Source organism: Dendropsophus ebraccatus, chromosome 7 (assembly GCF_027789765.1).
Source record: "Dendropsophus ebraccatus isolate aDenEbr1 chromosome 7, aDenEbr1.pat, whole genome shotgun sequence".
Taxonomy (NCBI): domain Eukaryota; kingdom Metazoa; phylum Chordata; class Amphibia; order Anura; family Hylidae; genus Dendropsophus; species Dendropsophus ebraccatus.
Genome location: NC_091460.1, coordinates 22405198 through 22433085, shown reverse-complemented (window position 1 = coordinate 22433085; position 27888 = coordinate 22405198). Strand labels below are relative to the sequence as shown.

General features: G+C 41.1%; 1 protein-coding gene across 1 annotated transcript; it reads right to left on the bottom strand.

Moving 5' to 3' along the window:
* LOC138796492 (vomeronasal type-2 receptor 26-like) lies at window positions 1-27888 on the bottom strand. The gene is made up of 7 exons (XM_069976098.1): window positions 27689-27888; window positions 21375-21666; window positions 20671-20741; window positions 13674-13908; window positions 6568-6789; window positions 4667-4790; window positions 1-899 (listed from the first exon to the last, which is right to left on the bottom strand). Exons 1-7 carry the CDS (start codon window positions 27886-27888, stop codon window positions 1-3), a joined length of 2043 nt encoding a protein of 680 aa, XP_069832199.1.

The following is a 27888-nucleotide window of genomic DNA, read 5'->3' as shown; positions in this document are numbered from 1 at the left end:
TTATTGTTCCATATGTATACGCATTTTTATATTTAATTGGGGGTTGATCAAAATAATGTAACATTTAGGGAAAAATATAAAGCCTAAAAGTCCGGCACTTGAAGTCAAGATGGAGAAAATTTCTACGGCCACCATGTTTTTTCCTTTTGTGCTCAGATAAGAAGGGACCATAGTAATCCAGACACTACAGAACACCAGCATACTGAATGTGATGTACTTGGCTTCATTAAACCGATCTGGTAATGTTCGAGCCAAATAAGCTACAGTAAAACTAACAGCTGCCAGGACAAATAAGTAACCTAGAACAGCAAAGAAACCAACTTGAGACCCTTCATTGCACTGAATGATGACTTTCCTGTGATAGGAATGGGTGTCCTGCTCCAGGTATGGGGGAGACAAGTATAGCCAAATAATGCTGATAATAACCTCAATGGATGAGGCCACCACAACTATAGAGTTGGACACTTTTATTCCAATAATTTTTTTCCATCTATTTCCAGGCCTGGATATTCTAAAAGCCATATAGACCATGATGGTTTTGGCCAAAACAGAAGATACCGAGATGGAGAAGATGATGCCAAAAACTATTTGTCGTAATTTGCAGGTTCTATCGACAGGACGGCCAATAAATAAGAAGACACAGAGGAAGCACAATGACAGCGAGATGAGGAGGATGAAGCTCAGGGTCTTGTTATTTGCCTTCACAATGGCGGAATCTTTATGTGACACAAAAATTCCTAATATCAGAATAGATATTGTCCAGAACAGAATAGCAATAGAGGATAGAGCTATGGAGAGTCCATCAGAGAAGGAGAGGAATTCTTCAAGTTTGGGAAAACATTGATTTCTTTTACTGCTCGACCATTCAGTATCCAAACACTTTATGCAATTTTCACTATCTGGAAGAAAACAATAAAATTAAAATTAAAAACTACATTTGGTAAAAGTAAGTTTGACCACAGATGCCTTCTTGGAATTCCTTCATTTTGGTGCTGAAGTACAGGTGTCTTATGCAAATTATGATGCATAATATGCTCATATTTGCCACCAAAATGAAAAGGTGTCCATAAAACAGCCAATCAAAATATATTCTCTCTTAGGTTTAAAATACAGCCTTATTTTGATAATTATGGCTGAAAATAAACAGCATGAGCATTACTTTCATATATACACACTCACCGGCCACTTTATTAGATACACCATGCTAGTAACAGATTGGACCCCCTTTTGCCTTCAGAACTGCCTCAATTCTTGGTGGCATAGATACAACAAGGTGCTGGAAGCTTCCTCAGAGAATGTTCCATATTGACATGATGGCATCACACAGTTGCCGCAGATTTGTCGGCTGCACATCCATGATGCGAATCTCCTGTTTCACCACATCCCAAAGATGCTCTATTGGATTGAGATCTGGTGGCTGTGGAGGCCATTTGAGTACAGTGAACTCATTGTCATGTTCAAGAAACCAGTCTGAGATGATTCTAGCTTTATGACATGGTGCATTATCCTGCTTAAAGTAGCCATCAGATGTTGGGTACATTGTGGTCATAAAGGGATGGACATGGTCAGCAACAATACTCATGTAGGCTGTGGCGTTGCAACGATGCTCAATTGGTACCAAGGGGCCCAAAGAGTGCCAAGAAAATATTCCCCACACCATGACACTACCATCACCAGCCTGAACCGTTGATACAAGGCAGGATGGATCCATGCTTTCATGTTGTTGATGCCAAATTCTGACCCTACCATCCAAATGTCGCAGCAGAAATCGAGACTCATCAGACCAGGCAACGTTTTTCCAATCTTCTACTGTCCAATTTCGATGAGCTTGTGCAAATTGTAGCCTTAGTTTCCTCTTCTTAGCTGAAAGGAGTGGCACCCGGTGTGGTCTTCTGCTGCTGTAGCCCATCTGCCTCAAAGTTGGACGTACTGTGCGTTCAGAGATGCTCTTCTGCCTACCTTGGTTGTAAAGGTTGGCTATTTGAGTCACTGTTGCCTTTCTATCAGTTCGAACCAGTCTGCCCATTCTCCTCTGACCTCTGGCATCAACAAGGCATTTCTGCCCACAGAACTGCCGCTCACTGGATGTTTTTCCTTTTTCTGACCATTCTCTGTAAACCCTAGAGATGGTTGTGCGTGAAAATCCCAGTAGATCAGCAGTTTCTGAAATACTCAGACCAGCCCTTCTGGCACCAACAACCATGCCACGTTCAAAGGCACTCAAATCACCTTTCTTCCCCATACTGATGCTCGGTTTGAACTGATGCTGATTAGAAATTAAGTGGTAACGTGCAGTTGGACAGGTGTACCTAATAAAGTGCCCGGTGAGTGTATAATATATAATTTTGCTTCAAAATGAAGGCTGTCAAGCATGTTGTGAAAATATGGATACAGATGGGTTGTATGTTTAATTTGACTATTTTTCTACACCGCCTTTTTACTGCAGTTTGACGGTAGTCTTTTTAGACAGCTACCATTTTCCTGCCAAAACACATGTGTATTGTGTAAATTACAGCCATAATTTGCATAATATGCCTATATTTTTGCTAGAAAATGACGGCAAATAAAAAGACCTTTGTGAAACGGCAGGATCAACATTCCGTGAGGGGTCTCAATAATAGGAAGAATAAGAAAGAGAAAAGAAAAAAAAAAACAAAAAAAAACAGTATTGACAGTGTTGGCCTATGTTTGATTTTTACGGAATATTGGATAAGTAGAAAAGAGTATAAATTGTGACTGGAGGATTTATCCACACCAGATGCAGAACTGTTCATTTTAAACATAGCAAAAACAGTACAGCGTCTGGATCATACACCCTACAGGAAAACAGATCTGACCCGCATTTGCCTATTGCTTGGCGAGATTCTTTCTGGCCTAATGAAGTATACCATGGATTGAGGGCCATTAACCCCTTAAGGTCAAAGCCTATTTTCGTTTTTGCGCCTTTGCTTATTCCATTTTAAGTTTAAAAGTCCATAGCGCTTGCATTTTATCACCTAGAGACTTATATGAGCGCTTATTTTTTGTGAAACCAATTGTACTTTGCAATGACAGGCATTATTTGTCCATAACATATGCTGCGAAACCGGAAAAAAAATAATTTGCGCTGTCAAATTGAAAAGAAAAACGAATTTGTTTTGATTTCGGGGAGTTTTGCATTTACGCCGTTCGTCCTATGGGAAAACTGACTTGTTATGCATGTTCCTCAAGTCGTTACGATTACAAAGATATATAACATGTATAACTTATGTTGTATCTGATGGCTTTTAAAAAATGTAAACCATTGTTAACAAATATACGTTCCTTAAAATCGCTCCATTCCCAGGCTTATAGCGCTTTTATACTTTGGTCTATGGGGCTGTGTGAGGTGTAATTTTTTGCGCCATGATGCGTTCTTTCTATCGGTACCTTGATTGCGCATATACGACTTTTTGATTACATTTTTTCTGGATTTGATGCGACCAAAAATGCGCAATTTTGCACTTAGAAATTTTTTTGCGCTGACGCTGTTTACCGTGCGCGATCAGGAATGTGATTAATTAATAGTTCGGGCGATTACGCGCGCGGCGATACTAAATATGTTTATTTATTTATTTATTTATTTATATTTATAAAATGGGAAAAGGGGGGTGATTTGGACTTTTATTAGGGGAGGGGATTTTTTATTACTAAAAACACTTTTTTACTTTTTTTTTTACCTTACCTAGAAGCCCCCCTGGGGGGCTTGTATATACATAGCACTGATCTCTCATAGCAAAGATATAGCAAAGATCCATGAGATTGGTCATAGATTGCTATGGCCTGCTGCAGGCGATAACAATCTATTGCTGAGGCGGGATCAGCGTCATTCCGACGCTGAGGCCCGGCACGAGCAGAAGAACGGATCTCCCGGCACGAGCAGAAGAACGGATCTCCGTCCCACTAGACACCAGGGATCACGGAGGAAAGCCTCTAAGGGCAGCTTTCAGGTTTGACAGCTGCACTTAGAGGCTTAATTAGCCGGCGCGGCAACGGGACCCGCGCCGGCTAACAGAGGCACTGCCCGGCTGCACGTGTCAGCCGGGATCAGCGCCGTTCAGAGCGGGGTCCCGGCAGGACCCCGCTCTGAACACCCCGAGCAGCACCATGACGTATCAGATACGTCATGAGTCGCTAAGGGGTTAAAGATCCGTGATTAAGGAATAGCAAGCCTGAAACAGGTCAGCTTTAAAATATAATATAAATAAATAATTAAAAATAAAGTATTGTTTTAAAGAGCTGAAGAAAGTCCAAATGTTTTTCGTATTTGAACACCCCAGGGTCCGGAGAAATATCTCACGTGCTCTTGGTTTTGCATTCAGCCTAGGGAAATATCTTAACTAAAGAATTGAAGGGAGTGCTGACCTACAACTTCAACTTGGTTTAGTATTAATATAGCTATTAGGCTATGTTCACAGTATTTTCCCCAGTATTTTGGTCAGTAATATTTTAACCAAAATCAGGATTGGGTTTAAAAGAAACTGTACAATTCTTTCCATTCAAGTTTGTCTGTGTCAACCCCATTCCATGTGTGGACTCATTTATACTGACCAAAAACCTGATGAAAATAATACAAATGTTTTTAATTTAGTTTTTTTTTTTTTTTTTTTTTTAGAAATTTTTACATTTGTATTTCATTAACCATTACCGGTTGTGTTTGATATTTCTCCATCAGGACACTTTACGCAGTCATAACAGCAGATCGGCTTCTTGTCATTCTTGAGCTTTCTGCTGCCAGGTGGACAATATTCGGAACATTGAGATCTTGGTATCTGTTAAAAACAATGATATTACCTTTACTCAAATAATTTTTTTCTTTCGTTTCCAAATTTATCATATGTTCCTCACTCAAAAGGGGTTTCCCAGACAAAACTCTTGATGGCCCATCCACAGAACATGAATAGTTGATCAGTGGGGAGTAAATAATGTATTGGAGCCAAAAACCTAAAAGACAATAGACCATTTTACATGATATGCGGTTGGGGATTTTTGTCTCAGTGACCATTGTAGAAAACTGTGCCCAGAAATAGCCACTTAGTGTTACTTATCATAACACCAAGTAGGAGGTTAAAAGGCTTGTCTGGCAAGTAAAAATTGTAAAACATGGGGGAAGGGGAAGTCACAGTCATTGTGTGCCTGTGTGTGATGTCCAATAATTTTAAGTGTGGAGCTAAGTAGTAATGATCATGTGCATATGAAACTACACCCACGTGCGATGTCAAGTAGCTGCACAGTGTTTCTGATATTACAGAGAAACTGTGCAGCTATTTGACATTGCACGTGGGCATAGTTTGATCTGCACATGATCATTACTACTTAGCTCCACCCCCAAAATCGGAGATGTGGGATCTCAAAAAAATGAGCAGAAAGCTTTAGCTTCTCACTGGACAACCCCTTTAAAAGCACCTTCACTTGTTTACCTTTAGATTTGAAAACTTTTTGGGCAAATGATCCTAAGGTGTTTCCACCTCCTATCACTGCTTGAATCCTGCTCCTGAATAAATTTACAGCCTCTGTGCTGTCAAAAAGTGCTCAGTGCTTAGGGTCCAACTAGGACAAAAAAAATCAGCCCTGATACAGAAACTACCCCACCAGCTTAAATGACTACATTAGAATGTTGACATGAAATGTTGACAGCATTCAATGCCAGTATTTTATATCAACATTCTAAGCCTACATTTTGACCTAAAATGTTGCAATAGAATGTTGACATAGAATACTGGCATAGAATATTTTAAACCTACATTCTATGTCAACATTTTAAATCTAAATTTTATGTCAGCATTCTGACAAAGACTGTTGTCATAAAAAATTGACTTACAGGTTTAGGTTTAGAATGTTGACATAGAATGTAGGTTTAGAATGACGGCATAGAATGTAGTTTTACAATTTTTACATAGAAGGTCCCCATTTCCTGCTCATAGTTCCCACCCTCACATATAGACATATAGACCCCTGCTTGGCACCCCCAACTTGTCTCTGTGACCCTCTTGCCCTTTAGCAAAGCTTCCATATGTACTCTTCATTACCCCATCCTCTTTCCCATGCAAGGGTCCTTAGGATTTTAGGTGCTGATTGTCTCTGCTGAACTCTTAACTATTGCTCAAGAACTTTTAATCACATAATCACAGCTTCTAGCTGATAATAAGACTGTGTGCCATGATTTGCACAAAACAGAAGAACAAGATTGGAAGATAAAGAGTGGCCCACAGAGAGCACAGGCCCATCTGACATTTGCCAGAAATGCCAGATGGGCCCTGCTGTGGCATCCCTTGTGGAATTCAGATAGATTTTAATATACAATGCAGAGTTCTACTAGTGACCACATTTTATCATTCTTGCATCAGTATACATTTTATTAACAGGACACCAAGGTATTGTCTACCATACTTTTGTGTATTCCCGGGGTCTTTAAGCCTACATATATACGTATGTCATGTTGAAGTAAGGGTAAAACATATGGAAAATAAAATAGAACATATTTGTGTCCAGAGCTTTAAAGAGTGAAACTATTTGAATTATTTCTGATCTGTCTTGATCTTTTGTTACCTTGTTATTCTTCCAGAATATCCTGCTACTATTGATGAGAAGCTGCTTATCTGGTGGAGCCCAGGGTGTAAAGGAGCCCACAAATATATAATTGGCATACTTATTTTCTATTAATTTCCAGTTATAAATATGAAATATTATATTAAATTCTCCTCTTTTATCATAATATTTGATCATCCCGGACTGATCCATGTATTCTAATTCTTTTAAATATTTGTTTAGCTTTTGATTTAAAAATAATAAATATAAGATGTAGTAATAATAATAATAATAATAATAATAATAATAATAATAATAATAATAATAATAATTTCTATGTATTTATTTTTAAATAAATAATGTTCTAAATAGTCCTCTAATAAACATTATTTTGGACTTCTTTCTGTCTAACCTGGTGATAGTTTCCCTTTAAAATTTGTGTCAAATAAATAAATAAATAAAGATTACAGAACTTAAATTGCAACTTAGGGAACGGTGTCTGTCTCTTAATATTGATGCTTGCAAATAGAGAAGGGTGAATTAGCTAACAATTTGTTTCGTATTTTCTGTCCTCTTCCGTGTCTTAAGCTGCACTCATCCGGTGACTGGCTGAGCGGGCTGTCACTCTCGAAACACAAGAGTAACTGCTTGCTTAATTAATCACTGGCTGTGGCACTGTCTGTTCTCAGCTAGTCAGATATTGGCTGAGAGGAGAGTGACACAAATCACTGACCGACTGAGAATAACAGTGTTGCAGCAAGAATGACAACCAAGTCAGGCAATTACTGACCGTGGCGTTGTCCCTTCTCAGTCTGTCGGTGATTGGCTGAGTGGACTTTTACTCTCCGCTCAGCCAATCACTAACTGGGAACAGACAGGAAGGAAACAACAACAACAGCAACAACAAAAAAACACCACAAACACCACACAGCAGCTTACTCTGACTTCCTATTTTCCCATTTAGCCCAGGTCCTGCAAAACCGAACCAACCCTCTTCTGGATTGTTTTTTGGCAAGAGATTTTTCATATTTATATACTCTTTCTACCAGACTTTCCCACTCATGCAGTGAAGGCGAGTAGACCCCCATCCAGTAGCGGGAAAGAAGTACTTTTGCCAATGTGGTAAGTTTATTAATCAGTCTTCCATCACCTATATCATAGGGTATGCCCCCATTAAAGTTGGAAATGTCTCCTCAACAATAGATAACCCAAGGGAATTAGTCAAGTAGCCTATTATTATTTTCCCCAAAAAAGCTTGGACAGATGGACAACCCCAGATTAGATGGAAAAAAATCTGCTCGCTCCTGTTGACATTTTGGGCATCTAGCATCTTCTCTATTTTGTGCTTGAGCCAACCTTTGTAAAGAAAGGTATACTCTATATAAATTTTTTAACGCAATTAACTGATGGGAGGCGCTAAGAGAGAAAGATTTGAGATTTCACTTCATTACCTCCCACTAAACATCACTTATATCTCCTATGCTCAATGCCCATTTTTCCTTAATTTTAGATTAGTAAGGATTGCTCCTCTCCCGAAGCAGATATCTATAGATGCCAGACAGCACCTGCTTCGCCTTCAGTAGATTCTTAAGGTAGTCAAAAAAGGAGTGTATCTTAGTGCTCCAGCTACATCCACCCCCTGAACACCTATAGGCATCCGAGAGTTGTAAATACCAAAAAAAACTGTGAGTCAACCATATTATACTCCCTTTTACAATCCACAAAACAAATTAATTTCCCATCAACCACCAACTGATTCACAAACCTCAAACCACTACTAATCCAAAATTGTGATTCTGACATTTAAAAAAATTCTTTAAAGGCAACATTACCCCAAAGTGCCATGAATTCCAAATTTTCTTTACAATTACAAACCTTCTTCAGATGCTTCCAAATATTACAGTATTTTTTTAACTTGTGTTAAAACTTTACATCCACCAAACCCCCCATCTACTCCAGTGAAAACATCGTCATATCTCCATTGACTGTGCTCCATAATAAATTTCAATATCGGAAAATTCAAACCTTTGCGCAAATCTTGTGCTCCAATCCCTAAAAAATGAATAAAAAAATCTGGAAGCCCAAATCCACCATCCACCAAAGAAGGAGTCCAATTTTTATATTTCAATCGGGGCTTACGACCACTCCAGATAAAGGTGTTCAACATTACAGTCAATTTATTGAACCAAGTTTTAGGGATCCAAATAGGAGCTGCATACAAAAAGTATAATAACTGTGGGAGTATTATCTTTTTAATCAGAGCTGCCCTGTCAGCCATTGAGATAGTAAGTTGCGACCAACCATTAATTCTACTCTGAATCTTCTTTCGCAGGAGGGGCAAGTTTAATTCCAGAAAATCATTAACATTACTGTACCTGAGATTTGAATGCCCCAAATACCCAAATGAACCCCCAGGCTGGATAACCAAAATTCTGAGCCCTTCTAATGAACCATCTGGTTCGAGGGGAAGAGGACCCGAACTCATCCACCACATCCATAACCTTTCTAACTGCCTCCTTTCCGCCCCTAACAAATAATAAAATATCGTCAGCGTATAATAGGATTTTTTTCGCTCTGTCTTCTCAACCCAAAACTCAATACCTGGGGAGAAGCCCTAATAAGTGAGGCAAGGGGTTCAATGTAAAAAACAAAAAGAAGAGGAGAGAGGGGACAGCCTTGTCTAGTACCTCCGGAGGGGGAAAACCAATCAGAAGTGTCATGACGTAGGACGCACACTGCTCCTCTGGCTCTCCCTCTCCATCCTCTCTCCTCGTGTTACCTGCCTGGAGGTGGAACGCTTCCCTCGGGAAAGATGCCGGCTACTGTGGGGCAGCCTCTGCCAGGACCCGACAGAAGAGCTTGAAGCTGCCAAGGATGTTTGCCTGTTGGTTGGAGGCCTCTTGCCGGGGCGAAGAGAATTGTGCTTCACGCTGAGCTGTATCACTCACACCTTCCAGATGGCTGGAGCGGCAGAGGTGCTGCCTGTGCGGCTGCTTCGCTCCGGTGCATTCGCATCAGGCACAGCGTGGAAGACCCCAAGGTGTCACGTGACTAGGCGCCCCAATAAGAGCAGGCTCGGCCGGGGTCCTGCACTCTTGCGTCTGTGAGTCTTGTTGCACAGACTGTTAACATTGGCTAGGGGAAGGCCTGACGGGGTGTGGGGGAGGAGTGGGTTTTTCTCCAGCGGAGTTTGAGTGGGGTTGTGTTTTTTCTTTTTCTTTTTTCTCTTCTTCCTCGTTTTTTTGAAGGTATGAGTTGTTCTGACTTAAGACTTTTTTTTTTGGAATGTTAGGGGCATGGGGGAGAGGACTAAGAGGTGCGCAATTTTCGATAGGGTTAATAAATATCTTCCCGCTATTATCTGTTTGGCTGAAACACATTGCTCACAGGAAAATGTCAATAAGATCAAGAGACAATGGGCCATCAGCCAATACCATAAATTTACTCCACTTTCTCCTTGGGGGTAGCAATATACATACACAATAAGATTCCTTTTCGTAAACTGGACTGTAAGATTGATTCTCTAGGTAGATATGTTTTTTTGCATTGTGTTTTATATGATATTACAGTTACCCTAGCGAGCCATCTATGTCCCTCCTCCATTCTCCCTTATAGTGCTGTTAAAGTTAATTAAGTTTGTTCAGGATAAGGAAGGTGTTCCGCTTTTTATATGTGGAGACTTTAATTGCCCAATGGACAGTTGTCTGGACAGGAGGGGTAGGCTACGGAAAGACTCTCCGCACTCTACGCCACTTGGAAAAGCAATTGATGAGTTTAATTGGCACGATGTCTGGAGGTGTTTGCATGGTGACTCTTCTATATTCTCCTGTTTTAGCTCATCACATAACGTGGCTTCCCGTATAGACCTTGCTTTCTGCAATGATATATCTATTCAGTGGGTTAGTTCTATAAGATATGAGCCTAGATCAATATCCCATCACTCTCCCCTGTTGTGATGTATTAAACTTCCTGGAATTGGATCGGGTATAAGGAGGGAGTTTCGTTTCAACCCCCATTTGCTCACAATTTTGGATTGTAAACAATGTATTAGGGAAGAAATTAATTTATTCTGGGGTCAATCTACACCTGGGACAGATGGGCTACCCTTTGAAATTTATAAATAATTCCAGGATGTGCTCCTCCCTAAACCGTTTGAGACCTTTAAGGAATCCTGTATGCTAGGGGTCCTGCCCCGATCTAAAAAATAAAGATCTAGCTAAAGTGGATTCGTACCGCCCTATCTCCTTATTAAACTCTGATTGTAAAATAATTGCCAAAGTTTTAGCGCGGAGATTAGGAGAGGTTGCACCAGAAGTGAGCAGTCGGTAGTGATGAGCGAATACTGTTTGATCGAATAGATATTCAATCGAATAGTGAGATATTAGAATATTTGATATTCGTACGAATATCCCGTGAATATTCGATAAATATTCGATAAGCGTTCAAATCCCCCAGCTTCCGGTTTCACCCTCCAAATGGTCAAATAGATGTTTTTCACTAATCAAATACTTGTTCCCATAGACTTTAATGGGATCGAATATTCGATCGAATATTCAAATATTCGCGGGATATTCGTACAAATATCAAATATTCAAATATCTCACTATTCGCTCATCACTAGCAGTCGGGGTTTGTTTCCGTTAGATTTATACAGGATTTATACAAGTGTTCGCTAACTTGCAATTGGAAACCGGGGTCCCCCGCTCCATCCTGTCATTAGACGCCACTAAGGCATTTGACAGGGTGGAGTGGGGATTTCTCTGGAAGGTCCTGAAGAAATTGGAACTGGGAGACAACTTTATTTATTGGGTTAAATTGCTATATTCGCTTCCTTTAGTTAAAGTGAAGATTAATAATGATGCTTCTGATTGGTTTTCCCCCTCCAGAGGTACTAGACGAGGTACTGGTTGTTAGCTCAGGCGATGATGGTGTGTGTCATGACGCCAGTGCTAGTCCAGCACAAAGGTGTGATGCTCACACCTGTTTGTAAGATATAGCTGACTGTATTCCCCAAATGGTTGGTAACCTGCCGGGTTGTTGTGGGATCTTGTCATGGCAGTAGCAACTGACTCACCCTGACTGTCCGTACCACCACCCACAGAAGGGGGAAAAATACCTGTACTGTAGTATAAAAATGTAACAGCTTTTTCACATGTTTTCACCAGTAGTAAATCTTTACACACTTTAGTGTTTGACCTTATGGCTGGAGGTAGGTGTTTGACAAGAGTTGGAGCAGTGGAGAGGAGTATTCCACAGGAGCCCTAACCCAATGTAGCCTTGAACTGTACCGGAAGTGTTAGGAATATCTTCCGTAGTGAAGAGTTACTCGTACTCACATTTCGACACTGTCTGACAGCCTTCTGCCCCCTGGTATTGTTGAACCTGTCCCAGTAGGGTAGCAAAAGCCCCAGACACAGTGATCTGGGTGTAGCTAGGTGTCCAAGTTTTCCTGGTTACCTGCAATGTGCGATAGGATACATAGACCTTGTATACTGGTAGATTTATCCTATGGGGATCAGCTCCTTTTACTTCAGGATGCCGTCCTTCACCTTTTAGAAGTGTTCCTGGCATGGGCTTGGGTGTTCCTTGGTGACCTCTCTCACTGGAAACCTAGTAAGAACTGAACTGCACCTCCTCCACCAGTCAAACTCCTCCTACAGGGGCCCTCTGTGTGCCTGCCTTTGAGTGGTTGGGATGAATGTGCGCAGGAGAAAAAAGAGAGAGGACAGACTGAGAAGAAAAGAGCACCTGTGATAGGTCAGCACAGAACACATGGTACAACATTAAACATTAGCCCATGACTTACTTCAGCTGTGCAATACATAGACATATAGAGAACACTGGAACCTAGTGGTAAAACTTAATACTTTATCCACCACTTAAAGGGAATCCATCAGCTCCCAGGCACTACCTAAGGTGCTGACAGTGTGCTGTAGCTGGCAGTCCCCCAGTAAGCATGGTGCCTTTTTGGTAATTTTCCGTGCAGCAGATTATGTACAATCTTATGTCTCCTACTGTTACAGAGCTGTTGCTCGTGCCACACTTGTCATGCATCCTCCTCCCTCTTCATGAATAATCAATGCTGCCCGGCATCCTGATCGCTCAGCTGTTAGAGTGCAGATCAGTCCTCTGTAGGCAGGTTGTGTCTGAAAGAATCTTTCCTCTGTAATGTGTTGGAGCTGGGGTCTAGGGGTAACTCACCTGTCTAGAGACCTGACAGCAGTTCATTCTCTGGTTCGAGTGCCCTGATGGAAATTAAATAGATGTATTTTTTCCCTCATTATTGTATCATTTTTAAGGCTATGTTCACACACACAGTATTTTTGCTCAGTATTTCGGTCAGTATTTTACAACCAAAACCAGAAGTGGATTGAAAACACTGAAAGGCTATGTTCACACACTGTTGAAATTGAGTGGATGCTTGTCATTTAATGGCAAATAATTACTGTTTTTTTTTAAACAACGTCCGATATTTGCCATTAAATGATGGCCATCTGCTCAATTTCAACAATGTGAGAACAAAGCCTTTCTGTGTTCTCAATCCACTTTTGGTTTTAGTTGCAAAATACTGACCGAAATACTGAGCAAAAATACTGTGTGTGAACATAGCCTTAAAAATTATACAATAATGAGAAAAAAAGACATCTATTTAATTTCCATCAGGGGATTCAAACCAGAGAATGAACTGCTGGCAGGTCTCTAGACAGGTGAGTTACCCCTAGACCAAAGGTCCAACACATTAGGGAGGAGAGATTCTTTCATAGATAACCTGCCTACAGAGGACTGATCTGCACTCTAACAGCTGAGCGAGCAGGAGGCCGGGCAGCATTGATTATTCATGAAGAGGGAGGAGGATGCACGAGTGTGGCACGAGCAACAGCTCTGTAACAGTAGGAGACATAAGATTATACTTAATCCGCTGCACAGAAAATTACCAAAAAGGCACCATGCTCATTGGGGCCTGCCAGCTACAGCACACTGTCAGCACCTTAGGTAGTGGCTGGGAGCTGACAGATTCCCTTTAACCTGAAAGAAAAAAGCTTTTTGACAGGTGCATAGGAGAAAAAGAAACACCCGTGTTGGGACAACACAATTTCATTCCAATTACACTGCAAATAAAATTGTACCTTATGTCTATATGTAGACTTTTTCAAATAATTGCTAAAAACTTCTCTTCCAAGAAATATATGCAAAGCATGAAGGGCATAAGTCATGGACATTAATGCATTGTAAGCAACAGGAGACCCATCAGGCTTTAGGAGAACTGGCAATTCTGTGACATTCTCTTTTCCTGAACAATAAGGCAATTCAAAATTCACTGAAGGTCGATAGCCTGTGTTTTTATAACTTGTTGGCAAGCACCTAAAATGAAAAATCCAAATATCTTGAAGCCATTTATCATCCGGATAATTAGAAGGATGGAGGTTCAATAGAAATTGCTTCATGTCGCCCCTTTTGTATCGATCCTTTAAATGTTTTTTATTATTGTTGTGCACTCGATCATCATTCAAAAGAAACAGAAAACCCAAAGAACAGTTAAAGGCTCTGAAAGAACGGTATAAAATGTCAGTGTTTGTGAACCAGTTAGGGGGCAAGAGGAAAGTCTTTGTGTTCAGAACATCATCAGGCAGCTGAAGAACTTGTATCATAAAGTAAGAAAACGTTCCACAAACAATAATGATTTTAGAGGAGGAGCGGGAAATGATTTTCTTGCTTTTTTCATTCAGAGTTTTTATTTTTTTGATTTGAGATTTAAACCCAGTAAAAACTTTCACTGTAAACTCTATACAGACACTTTGACTATTAAATAATGAGGAGACAACTTGGCTTTCTTTGTCTCCGCTGTCATCGTCACTAGTAATAATCCCGACCCAGTTCCATGAAAAATGCTTCAGTACTGATAACACAGCAGAAATGTAGACATGGTCACTACGTGCTGTACGGAACAGATACGGATACAAGACTCTGTCACTGAGCACCGGATCTGTAGCTCCATAACTGATCTAGGGTGAAAGTTACGTAATTCTAAATTTTTAGTCCATACAATTAAAAATATTCTTATTTCTTATCCTGAAAAAATTGAAAATCCTAACTCAGGTGAATGTAAGGCTCTAGCTTGGTTAAGACATCAACAAAACATTATTATAAAAAAAAGTGTGATTTTCTAGTATTATAAAGAGGAGGCATTCAGGCTACTCGGGGATAGACAGGTATATACTCGTCTTGTTGGGGATACCACCAATAAGTAAGCCCAAAATTTTTTTCAAAACGATCATGAAAACTGCATTGATATTTCCGCCCGAAGATCCATAAGTCACCGAGCTGACTCCATGGCCACCCTATCAGCTCAGTGACAGAGTGTCTATCAAAATACATAGATTTACTGCTAAGGTTATTATTAAGAAAAGTGCCTATGTATCTCAAAGGTCCAAGATGCCATGGACGTCAAGTCCCTGTACTACCGCATCCCTCAAAATATCTTCTGCCACCGATAAGCCTGCACTGTATATTAATTATGTTTGTGAAGCCTTGCAGTTTATTTTTTCCCATAATATCTTTTGTCAAGATTCTGGTACTGCCATGGGCACGCCCGTTGCATGCACATTTGACAACTTGTTTTTGGTGTTTTTCGAAAAACATTATGGTGAAGATTTATCAAACTGGTGTAAAGTAGAATTGTCTTAGGGCCCTATTCCACAGGAACGATAATCGGCCAAATCAGTTCCATTCAGCCCGATCGCTCTGTGGAATAGAGAGAACGATCAGCCGATGATTGTGTCATCGTCTGATCGTTCATTTAGGGCCAGACCTAAAATCATCGTTCCCCCACCGCGCATCGCTATGGTGGAATAGCGGTGCGCGGCGGGCGACCGACGATTTGAGTAACAGCATACATTACCTGCAGGGCTTCTCCTCCGCTCTGTCTTCCTCCCCGGGTCCCGCGTGCTCTAGCTTCAGAATGGCCTGTCAGCTGACAGAGCGCTCAGCCAATCACAGGCCGGGACCGCCATGGCCTATGATTGGCTGAGTGGCCTGTCAGCTGACAGGCCATTCTGAAGCTAGAGCGCGCGGGACCCGGGGAGGAAGACAGAGTGGAGGAGAAGACCTATCAAGTAATGTATGCTGCAAGGGCTGCAAGGCCCAGTAAACTAGCGGCGATCTAGCAGATCGGCAATCGTCTACATCGTTGATCGGGCCCTGCTCGGCCCGTGGAATAGGGCCCTTAGTTGCACCCAGCAACCAATCAGATTCCACTTTTCGTTTTTCAAAGGATCTGTGAGGAATGAAAAAAAGTGGAATCTGATTGGTTGCTAGGGGCAACTAAGACAATTCTACTTTACACTAGTTTGATAACTCTCCCCCTATGTTTGTTTGTTGTTTTTTTTTTTCCAGAGGGAAATCTTTTTGCTAAAGGTATTGTCTTGTTTATGATATTTATGGACAATGTTCATGATATGTTTATCATGTCGGCTGGGACAGTGGGTCACTGAATTTTGGGAGTAAAATTAATACACATTTTACATCTGTTTGTTTGTAGGGGAAAGTTTAGACTTTATTGATGTGAGGGTGGACTTTTAGAATGTTTCTCTTTCCACTACAGGATTTAGAAAGCCAACTGCTAATAACACATTACGCCACTATGATAGTTTTTACTCCAATCATGTCAAGAAAGCCCTTCCTAAGGCCAGTTTCTGAGATTGTGTCGCTTTAACAGCACCAATGAGGCTTATAAAAAAAAAAAGGCCAGTGAACTGACCCATAGGGGGAGATTTATCAAACATGTGTAAAGTAAAATTGTCTTAGTTGCCCCTAGCAAACAATCAGATTCCACCTTTCATTTTTCAAAAAATCTGTGAGGAATATAAAGTGGAACCTGTTTGGTTGCTAGGGGCAACTAAGACAATTCTATGTTACACCAGTTTGATAAATCTCCCGCATAGACTTAAAAAAGGAGGTTATCTGGAAAAGAAGCCTTGGAAAGAACCGACAGTAAAACTCAATTGTTACAGAAGCAAAGGTGTAAAATGGAGAAAACAAAATTTATGTTTACTTTCAAACTTTCTATAATGGATTTGAGTATTCAGTCCGTATGTCGTAATTTGCATATTATCGAGAGTGACCAAGACCTAATAGAAATTGAAGAAACCGCTGTTCTCCTATAGATGGAACAGGATTTTGGGGGAGTGACTTATGCCCCCTAAAGCTGAGGTCAAAAAAAGTACTTGGTTAAACAAAATTCTCCCTCAGGGCAATTGCTGCCGCGGACACTACTCATTTTGTAGATATAAAAAAGAAGAATTTAAGGGAAATAGAAGGGATGCTCAGTATGCATTCTTGAGAGCCGGAAGTAGCGTTGTTACCTGAAACAGCTGTTGCTCTTGTCTATTGTGATTGTATTGTCATCCACCTAAAAATCCACTTAGCAATAACTTTTTTTTAGTGGCCAATAATGCTGATCTAATGCTATGCAATCTAATCTAAGGATAGCAAAAGATAGTGATGATAGTAGAAGATAAAATGTAGATTCTTTATTTCATAACAAAAGATAAAAGCATGCTGCTAAGACCACTGATGCGTTTTGCGCGCTTGCGCGCTTAGTATTGGTGTAATACACAATTAGTTTAACACATGGTTAAAAGCAAGAAGCAGCCTATCAGATAAGGAGTAGAGAAAGCCTGCTACAAACACAGGTGAAGCAGCAATAAAACGTAATTGGTAAACTGACGATTGCTTAAATGGCCTGAAGGGGGACATAAAAAGTTAAAATAAATATAAAAAAAAAAAATAAAAATAAAAAAAAACCTCTCTGTGTGCAGAATTGTTTGATCTATAAAATAAAATAATATTTTTTTCACATGGTGAAAAGCATAAATAAAGATGGGGGGGGGGGCACTTGGCGGAATCGCATTTTTTGACCCAAATTCCCCCTATAAATGATATTTTGGGGATCCTTCATTCATTTTATGGCAGATTGAAAGATGCCATTACAAAGTACTTCTGTTCCTGAAAAAAAAACAAGACATGGCACTGTAGGTGGAAAAATAAAAGTGTTATGGGTCTTCGAAGGCGAGAGGTATGTCTCTCAGCTTCTGGTGCAGGAAGCATGGTATTAAGACACTGCCTACACCAGAAGTCCTAACTGTATCCTTTAAAATGATATTGCCACCCAATTATGTGTACGTCTTAAAGACACAAAAAAGGCTTTGTTCCCACTTCGGGAACATATCAGGGAAAGGTGTCCATCTCGTAGACAAACACATGTAGACAAACACAAATAATGATCATGATAGCTGAAAAACTTTGCAAAAAAAACCTGGGGGTCTCCATTCAATGAAACCACTTTCTAACAACTTGTTGGAAGGTGGTTTCTTTCACTGAAGACCCCCTCGGCTTGGTTGTTTCTTCCGTTAGAACATAGGTGTCAAACTTAGATCCTCCAGATGTTAGCTAAAGCTTTACCCCCCTAGGCATGATGGAAAGTGGAGTTCTGCAACAGCTGAAGAGCCTGAGTGTGACAACCCTGCCATAGAAGGTCTGGCTAGTTCACTGACATTGAGAAAAAAATGTTAGTGTCGCCTCAGTTTATTTGCATATATGTCTTCCCAAGGAGCAATATTCCTAGATTCACTGAAAAACATATTATGGTATCCCTGCAGTGTTTTGGTTGATCTCCCTGAGGTCCACCATCATTCCTTTGACTGCACTTACTAGGCCTTGCTTCCACTAGCCAGAATGATACTTCACACTGATGAGGGGCAAATATCCTGAAACAGCTGTCTACAGATGAATACCTTGCTTGGGTATTTTCTGGGCCATGTCATCTTTGACTTTGGTTTGTGGAAAGGTGGTATCCATGACTGGAGACCACCCTTGTCTTGGCTGTTCCTTCCCGGTAGAAGGTCTGACTATTTCACTGACGTTGAGAAACATGTGATGGTGTCTCTGCAATATTTTTTCATATTTGTCTTCCCAAGGGCCAATGTTCATATATTCAATGAAATTGATAAACATGTGATGGTGTCTCCGTACTGTTTTGGTTGACCTCCCATCATTCCATCTGGCAAACCTTAGCCAGAGGGGCAAGCTCGCAGCACTGGCTCAACTGTTTAACAAAGGTAAGACAATTTTTTTGTTCCTGATACCTTATACCTCTAGATACACTCACCGGCCACTTTATTAGGTACACCATGCTAGTAACGGGTTGGACCCCCTTTTGCCTTCAGAACTGCCTCAATTCTTCGTGGCATAGATTCAACAAGGTGCTGGAAGCATTCCTCAGAGATTGTGGTCCATATTGTCATGATGGCATCACACAGTTGCCGCAGATTTGTCGGCTGCACATCCATGATGTGAATCTCCCGTTCCACCACATCCCAAAGATGCTCTATTGGATTGAGATCTGGTGACTGTGGAGGCCATTTGAGTACAGTGAACTCATTGTCATGTTCAAGAAACCAGTCTGAGATGATTCTAGCTTTATGACATGGCGCATTATCCTGCTGAAAGTAGCCATCAGATGTTGGGTACATTGTGGTCATAAAAGGATGGACATGGTCAGCAACAATACTCAGGTAGGCTGTGGCATTGCAACGATGCTCAATTGGTACCAAGGGGCCCAAAGAGTGCCAAGAAAATATTCCCCACACCATGACACCACCACCACCAGCCTGAACCGTTGATACAAGGCAGGATGGATCAATGCTTTCATGTTGTTGACGCCAAATTCTGACCCTACCATCCGAATGTCGCAGCAGAAATCGAGACTCATCAGACCAGGCAACGTTTTTCCAATCTTCTACTGCCCAATTTCGATGAGCTTGTGCAAATTGTAGCCTCAGTTTCCTGTTCTTAGCTGAAAGGAGTGGCACCCGGTGTGGTCTTCTGCTGCTGTAGCCCATCTGCCTCAAAGTTGGAGGTACTGTGCGTTCAGAGATGCTCTTCTGCCTACCTTGGTTGTAACGGTTGGCTATTTGAGTTACTGTTGCCTTTCTATCAGCTCGAACCAGTCTGCCCATTCTCCTCTGACCTCTGGCATCAACAAGGCATTTCTGCCCACAGAACTGCTGCTCGCTGGATGTTTTTTCTTTTTCGGACCATTCTCTGTAAACCCTAGAGATGGTTGTGCGTGAAAATCCCAGTAGATCAGCAGTTTCTGAAATACTCAGACCAGCCCTTGTGGCACCAACAACCATGCCACGTTCAAAGGCACTCAAATCACCTTTCTTCCCCATACTGATGCTCGGTTTGAACTGCAGGAGATTGTCTTGACCATGTCTACATGCCTAAATGCACTGAGTTGCCGCCATGTGATTGGCTGATTAGAAATTAAGTGGTAAGGTGCAGTTGGATAGGTGTACCTAATAAAGTGGCCGGTGAGTGTAGATCATAGTTGCAAGTAAACACCATCATATAGAGAGCCGATATTTTCACCATACCTATTACTCCCATATTGTTACTGACCAAATACTGTATACCAAGACCAACAATACCAATAATACCAGTATACAAGTAAAAAATAATACTCTTACACCATGGCTACCACCATTTCCACCACATAAGGAAAAACACTACCAGGCCATGTGCTCACTATGTATAACATCGGCGTTCTATTACCCGGAGCGTGCCGAAGCCGCACGCTCCATTGTGTGAACTGACAGGTTCTCTGCGGCTGCTATTCAGTGAATAGTGGCCGCAGAAAACTGACATGTCAGTTTCTCAGGAATCCTGTCCAGAGCGTATACTATGTGTATACGCTCTGGCCAGGATTCCATTCAAATACAGCGTATGAGTTGTATAAATTACGGACGTTGTTGCAAATTGCAACAACGGTCGTGATTTATACAACATACACGTTGTGTGAATATGGCCCTAAACTGTTACGGAATAAAATCTACTACACAAACTCCTTCATGTGTCCCCATATTGTTATTCAGGCCACTTCTATGCCCCCAATACATTAGCCCCTTTTATGTTGTCTTTTATGTTATCACAAAGTAGGCCCCTCTAAGCCCTTATTTAGTATAAGCCCTCTCTATTGCCCCTATATAGTAGTTAAGCCTATTCCTGGCCCCCACATGGTATACGACCCTATCTGTGTCCCCATTTATAAAAAAAATCTCTCACCTGTCACATTGCTCCTCCACAGCTCCTCGTGGCTCTTCACTGCTTTCGGGCATCCTCTTCTGTTTGAGGTTCTAATGCAGGCAGAAAGCAGTCTGTGAACATGCTTTTCATGCTGTTAGTTAGCAGCAGTCTGGTGAGGGTGGACTCACCTGCTAAGGTTCCACAGGTGAAAAGAGGCTTAACAAGCCGGGGAACATGTTCAGATTGCATGAGATGTGCAGTATAATTGATAGCACTGCATTGTTTTAATTGTCTAAATGAAAAATACCTAGTGTTGATGTTGCATCATTACTGTGTGCTTGGCAGTGGCTTCACAGAAGGACCCATGACTCCAGACTGCAGCCTTGCCCAGTATTCTGCTTCCGCTCCCTTTTTTTTATTGCAGCCCTGCTGGTTTGTACTGTGGATTTGCTTAGTAGTCTTGAGTTGCTGAGGACACCTCCACCACATCAGGCCTTGAGGTCTTGTGTTTTATATGTTTTTTCTAGTTTCTCCTTATTTTTGTGTGTTACTATTGTCTATAGTGGTCTATAGTTAGTGACCTCTATACTACTTTCTACTTGTACTTATCTGCTCTGTAAAGTTTATTCTACTCCTGGCTTTGACAATATTATTATTATTATTATTTTTTTTTGCATCCTGATGGCCCTTCTTTTGATGAATTCTGGCCATGACTATACTATTTCTATATGCATATTAGTTACCTGTGTATATCCATACATGTTCAGCAGTTGTGCTATGGGCACAGTGGTTACAGATAGTAGATCTCCAATAAATCCGGCAATGTTATCTTCTCCTGTGCAGTAGTAGTTGGGTACAGTAGCTCCAGGACCTGATAATATCTGTATTGTACTTTTTACAGCTTTATTAGCTTTGGAACAAGAATCATAGACGTGATAGCCCAAAGTCACATTGGGCAAAATGTAAGGATTTCTATTCACTTCTTCAATAGCAAATAGGAAGTTCAAAAAGTATTTGTAATTCACTGTGACTAGTCTGCAGAAAATACAAATGTCAAACAGATTATATTGTGTCCTATAAGGGAAACATAAGAAGTCCTCAGCTGTATGTAGATCAGAAATAAACTTTATGATAACTGTCTGATGCCAACAAAGCCCCATCCACATTTCAAAAATTTGGCATGAAAAATTGCTTGTTTCCTGGTGCGTTGCTGGACATCTTAGTAGTGCAACTGCTGTATCTACATTTCTAATGTTAGTATTATAATAGACATTAGCTGGGAGCAGCCGTTGTGCTGCCCACCTCCGTCCCTGTGTCCTTCCAGCTGCTGCTCCTGTTAAGGATGTGCCACGGCAGCATGGGAGGTCTGGGCTTGCAGAGGCGCACCCCATGGTTACCCGGTGGTATCCCTCATTACTGATGATGCAGCCGGGATGATTCTGTATATTTTTTGTGTGAACATGGGTTGATTCTGCCCTGGCCTAGTTGATTGAAGTTTGTTTAACACCCGTGCATTTTCTGGAATGATTTCTACCAGCACCTAAATAGGTAACTTCTTGCCTTGCCGGTGATTGACAGCCCTACACTCCTATTTAGTTTTATGTCTGGGATTTTTTTTTTCAACTTAGTCATTCTCTATTCCACTATGCCTGTGTGCCTATACTTGTTTCCTACCCTGTGATTAGCTGTCCTGATCTACTGGTTACCTAACTATGGCTTGTGTCCCTGACTACTTGTTTGCCTCTGGACTTGGTCTATATTTTTGTCCTCTGTGTTTTTTTTTCCCTACTCTGGTTTGCCTCATTGATTCTGTTTTTTGCCTAGCGACTTTGTACTGGTGTCAGCTTGTCCTGTTTTGACCCTAGCTTGCTTACCACCTGCCATTGTGTATTTCTGTCCTTGTCTTGTAACTGTCTCAAGTTTGTCTCAATCCTGTCCCAAATATATTAGCATAGGGAACAACCAAGAACATGTTGAGACAAGTAGGCAGGGACAGTTAGCATAGGACAGCCTGACAACAGATATGTTTCCGGACAGAGAGCCCAAGTTTCATCAGCCTCAGGATACTATATCTCAAACATAAAGGTATCCACATTCAGCACACAAGATGAGAGACAATGGGGCAGATGAAAAACACTGACTAATTTTTATAGTCAACATATACTGGACATTTGCACTAGATTTATAAACTTTAATAGAGCATATTATTAGACTATGTTCACACATCATTTTTAAAGTGAAAATACTGCCGTTATTTAATAGGGATAGTTGTAAATAATAATCATGATCGTTTTTTAAAGTCATTTTCAGAAGAAAAAGCCTTTTTCATGTGAGTGAACCTAGTTTTATGTTGAAGATTTTGTTGTATCTTGATTTTACTTAATATTTTGTGAACATAGCTTCAGGTCTCATTGTTTGCTCTCTATGCCTATGTTCGTAAATTTAACAAGGGTGTCTCCTGGTCATCTTGGTTGAAACTTATATAGTAACACTTTAAATTTCCAAATTTCTATGAGGACCAACTAGTTCCGACCTGACGAATATTGATAACATTTCATATGTGACATATAGTAAACGTCGTACACAAAAATGATATAAAAAAAAAAAACAGCTGCTAATTTGTATTTTTTATTCATACCACCTCATAAAAAATTAAATAAAAAATGATCAGGGTGTCACATGTCCCCCAGAATGGTAAAGATGGAAACGTCAACTTGTCTTACACAAATATTTTGGCACCGCAAGGCCTCTGTGACATGGTATAATGGCTAAAAAAAAAACTGAAATAAAAAAAGGCCCCAACATTCCCCAGGTCTCTGTCATGTTTAAGTGGTTGCACTGTGGCCACATATGGGAGATTTCTAGAAACATTGGAATAAGTGGAATAAATATTGCTTTCAATTTCTCAGTCAGTATTTGCTTTGTTAGAGAAAAAAATGGATTAAAATGAAGTATCTTCCAAAAAAAAAAGAAAATTTTCTACGAAACACCTAAAGGGTTAATAAACTCATGAAATGTTACTTTAAATACTTTGAGGGATGCAGTTTTTATAGTGGAGAGATTTGTGGGGGTAACTAACATACAGGTCCCACAAATCCATTTCAGAACTGAACTGGTCCCTAATAAAATTAGAATTGAAATTTTCCTTATTATTCTGCCCCCCCCCCATAAAATTTATACCCGTATAGACTTCTTTCTTGTGGACAACTTGGTCATACCCCTAGTGGAAAAAACTGCAATAAAAACTATCACATGGTCTGACCACGCCCCTATAACCTTGCATCTCAAAGAACAATATTCCGCCCACCCTATAGCCTTGTGGAGGCTAAATAATTATGTTCTTCAACATCCTACATATATCCCCAAAACCAAATCTGCTATACAGGAGTACTTTCGGTTGAATGACACAGACGAGATATCTAGCCATACCCTCTGGTGTGCTTTTAAAGCAACCATTAGAGGACATTTTATAAGCCAAACATTGTACAACAGGAAACAGTTACACAAACAGATGTTAGAACTCCAGATGAAATTGGTGGACCTCCACAGGTTAAACAAACAGTCCTTCTGCAGCAACAGAGCCTCTGAGATCTCTGCGATCCATTCACAACTTCACAACCTGAATCTGCACAAATATGACATGGCCCTTAGACGTTTGAAGATGTCCTACTATTGGCAGGGGAACAAGGCAGGTGCCCTTTTGGCTAAACAAGTCAGCCAAAGGGGGGCTAAATCCAGACCACCATTCATAGTGGATAGTAAAGGTTCGAAGGTCTTTGACCCACAGGGCATGGCACAATGCTTTGCAGAGTATTATGAGCAACTCTACAACCTCCGTACTGACCTCAGTACTCCCCAACCCACTGCAGATATAATAGCATCTTTTCTTCACTCTGCCTGTCTGCCAAAAATCCCAGAGGTCCACCTGCTGAGTTTACAGAGCAAGAAGTGAGTTCCCTGTTTAAAACACTTAAATCCAATAAATCTCCCGGCCCCGATGGGCTCTCAAATGAATTTTATAAATTGCATGGAGCACTGCTGGCACCCTATATGACTTGCTTGTTGAACAACTTTGCATCAGGGACAATGCCGCCTAAAGAAATGTTGGAGGCAGTGATAGTTACATTGCCGAAACCAGGTTAGCCTGCGGATAGGCCCGCAAATTTTAGACCTATCTCATTACTAAATACGGATCTTAAACTGTATGCAAAGTTGTTGGCAACCAGAATGGTAGATATACTGCCTTTGGTGGTTCATAACGACCAGGTTGGATTCGTTAAGGGCCGTCAAACTCTGGACGGCACAAGACGGTTCCTGAATGTCATTGCCAGTGCCTGTGCCAATCGAACGCCTTCTCTGCTCCTTTACTTGGACGCGGAGAAGGCGTTCGATAGGGTACACTGGGGCTATCTCAGAGCAGTCCTAGAAAACTTTGGATTCCCCCCCAGACTGATTATATCTATAATGTCGCTATATACTTGCCCCTCGGCAAAGGTTCTTACAGCTGGCGCCCTGTCATCAGCCTTTGGCATTTCTAATGGCAGGAGACAGGGGTGCCCCTTGTCACCCCTGATCTTTGCCCTCGTAATGGAACCCTTGGCCCAACATGTGCGATTAACACCTCAAATACACGGCATCGATATAGGTACCCATGAACATCGTTTAGGGCTCTTTGCCGACGATGTTATAATCTCTATCTCCAGGCCGACTCAGTCTCTCCTGGCGGCTATGTCCCTATTGGACACCTTTAGTAAGGTGAGCTACTACAAACTTAATGTTAACAAATTATGGTTGTAATGGACCTAAATGTCCCCCAAAATATTAAGAACGACCTGGCTAAGGAATTCCCATTCCAGTGGTCTAATGGAGAAATCACATATTTGGGAATTATCCTTACCCAATCACCCAGCAAACTAGTTAAAACTAACTTCTCCTCCCTTCTGACCCAATTAGGTAAAAACATATCATCTTACTCCCCTTTACCTCTATCTTGGCTAGGACGCATCGCAAGTTATGAAAGTTATGAAAGTTATTTGGGAAGTTATTTGGGAAGGTCAGAGACCACGGGTTGCTGCATCGATTCTTCACCTACCTAAACACCTGGGAGGTCTTGGGTGTCCTTGCATTTTATCCTATTATAGAGCTGCAGTCCTTGACCAAATCAAAAAATGGAGGGAAGAATCAGTAAACTTTCCCCACTGGGTACATATGGAAAAACAAATAGTTGTCTCTCCCAATATGAATGATTGGTTGTGCTCCCTGGATATGCCCAATGCTGAGTTCCACTGTAAATTTCTGACCATTAAGGCCGGGGCCCATCTATGGACACTTGTTAATCCCACTAAACAATTATGCCCGCTACGACTATGCACCTTACCACTATCAACGGTGCAGCTGGCCCTGGGTGGGACTGACTTTGGCACTTGGACAGCAGCCGGTGCTCACACCCTGGGTGACATAATGGAGGATGGTATCCTTCCCCCCTTTCAAACCCTTGTAACTAAATATGGATTACCTAATAGTGAATTCTACAAATATTTACAACTTAGACATCTTCTGGCCTCTGTGAAATGGGATTGGGACCCTCCTAAAACTCAATTTGAGAAATTCTTCTATAACCCTTCTCAACAAGCAAAAGGGATCTAGGTGGCATACTCTAACCTATTGCTACTGAACACTACTGGGCCTCTCCCATTCCAATTGAAATGGGAATTAGACCTAGGGCTCCTGTTCACACCTGAACAATGGCGGTTTGTATTCCAATTGCCATATACTGCTTCTAAATGTGCCAACCATTTAGAAGCTTCTAGGAAATTATTGTACCGCTGGTACTATACCCCGTATCGCTTATCCCGTATTTACCCTTCCTCTTCCCCATTGTGTTAGAGGTGTGAAGCCGCAGTCGGTACATTACTACACATTTGGTGGACTTTTGCTAAACTTACACCCCTATGGGAACAAATACGGGCCAAATTGACAGAGTTACTCCATTATCCCATTCCGTGGGGGCCCGAAGTTGCCTTATTGAGCCTACACTTAGATGATCTCCCTCGTCCCCATCTAACCCTTATATTTCATATCCTCACGGCCACCCGCACAGCCATAGCAAGGAACTGGAAGTCCCCAGTTATGCCATCTATCCCCGCTATTCTCGCTGTGGTGCAGCATAATTATATCATGGAGGGTCTAGTCGCTAGGAGACAGGGTAAATATACTACTTTTCTGAAGCAGTGGGAAGCTTGGCCCTCGTGTGACCTCGACCAATTGTAACGATGCACTGTCCAGTATTGTGTGATGTGGGTGCCTTTTGCATTCTTGAAATGTTGGGTCTCTTCTGCTGGTCTGTTTACTTGGAACTCTAGTACCTTGGAACTTTCTTACATTACATTTGTTGTTTGATTCGTGTACTTTCCCTGATGCCTTCCCCCCCCTATTTCCCCTCCCCCCCCCAAATCCCCCCCCTATTTCCCCTCCCCCCCCCCAAATCCCCCCCAACTCCCCTTCCCCCCTTCCTCCTTTACTTTTGTGATCTTGTATGGATCCTGTCTTTGATATATCTGTTGTTTATTCATTACCAAAATTAAATAAAGTGTTATAAAAAAAAAAAAAAAGAATAGAAATTTTCCTGAAATTTAAAAAAAAAAATTGTGTCAAAATTTTGAACCCCTCTAACATACTAACAAGTAAAAGAACGTTCACTAAATGACGTCACCATAAAGCAGACATGTTTTACATGTTGCAGTAATAATTAGTTCATGCGGCATGAATATTTTTCTTAGAACAAGAGAATTTTGAATATAAAGAAATGTAAATGTTTAAAGTTTTTGTGCAAATGTTGTGTTTTTTACAAAAAAAACTACTGAATGTATCAACCAAAGTATACAAGAGTTATCACTACATAAAGAGAGACAGGTCAGATTGGAAAAAGAGGCCCTGGGCATTTAGACCAAAACAGGCTGCGGAGGCAAGGGGTTAATATTTATGGTACAATTACATTTTCTCATACCCTCACTACCAATAGGTGTTGTTCCTTCTATTATATGGTCTGATCACTTACCCAGCACATCTCATTATTTTCTCATACGTCACACTTGGAAATTCATCCATGTGGTAATAAACAGTAAAAATCCCTCCGATGATGATGTCCCCATGCTTATAATACTTATAGTCTTCAAGTGTGGGCTTCAGGTTCAACTTACACACAGGTGACAATGCCAAATTCATAGACAGTGTGAGGGATGAGATGATCAGACCCAT

Coding starts and splice junctions, on each gene's coding strand:
- LOC138796492 (XM_069976098.1), bottom strand. CDS start 27,888: ATGGGTCTGATCATCTCATCCCTCACACTGTCTATGAATTTGGCATTG. Junction 20,742..21,374: donor ACATGTATGGATATACACAG/GTAACTAATATG, acceptor TGCCTGCATTAG/AACCTCAAACAGAAGAGGAT. Junction 6,790..13,673: donor AGTCTACATATAGACATAAG/GTACAATTTTAT, acceptor TTAAATCAAAAG/CTAAACAAATATTTAAAAGA.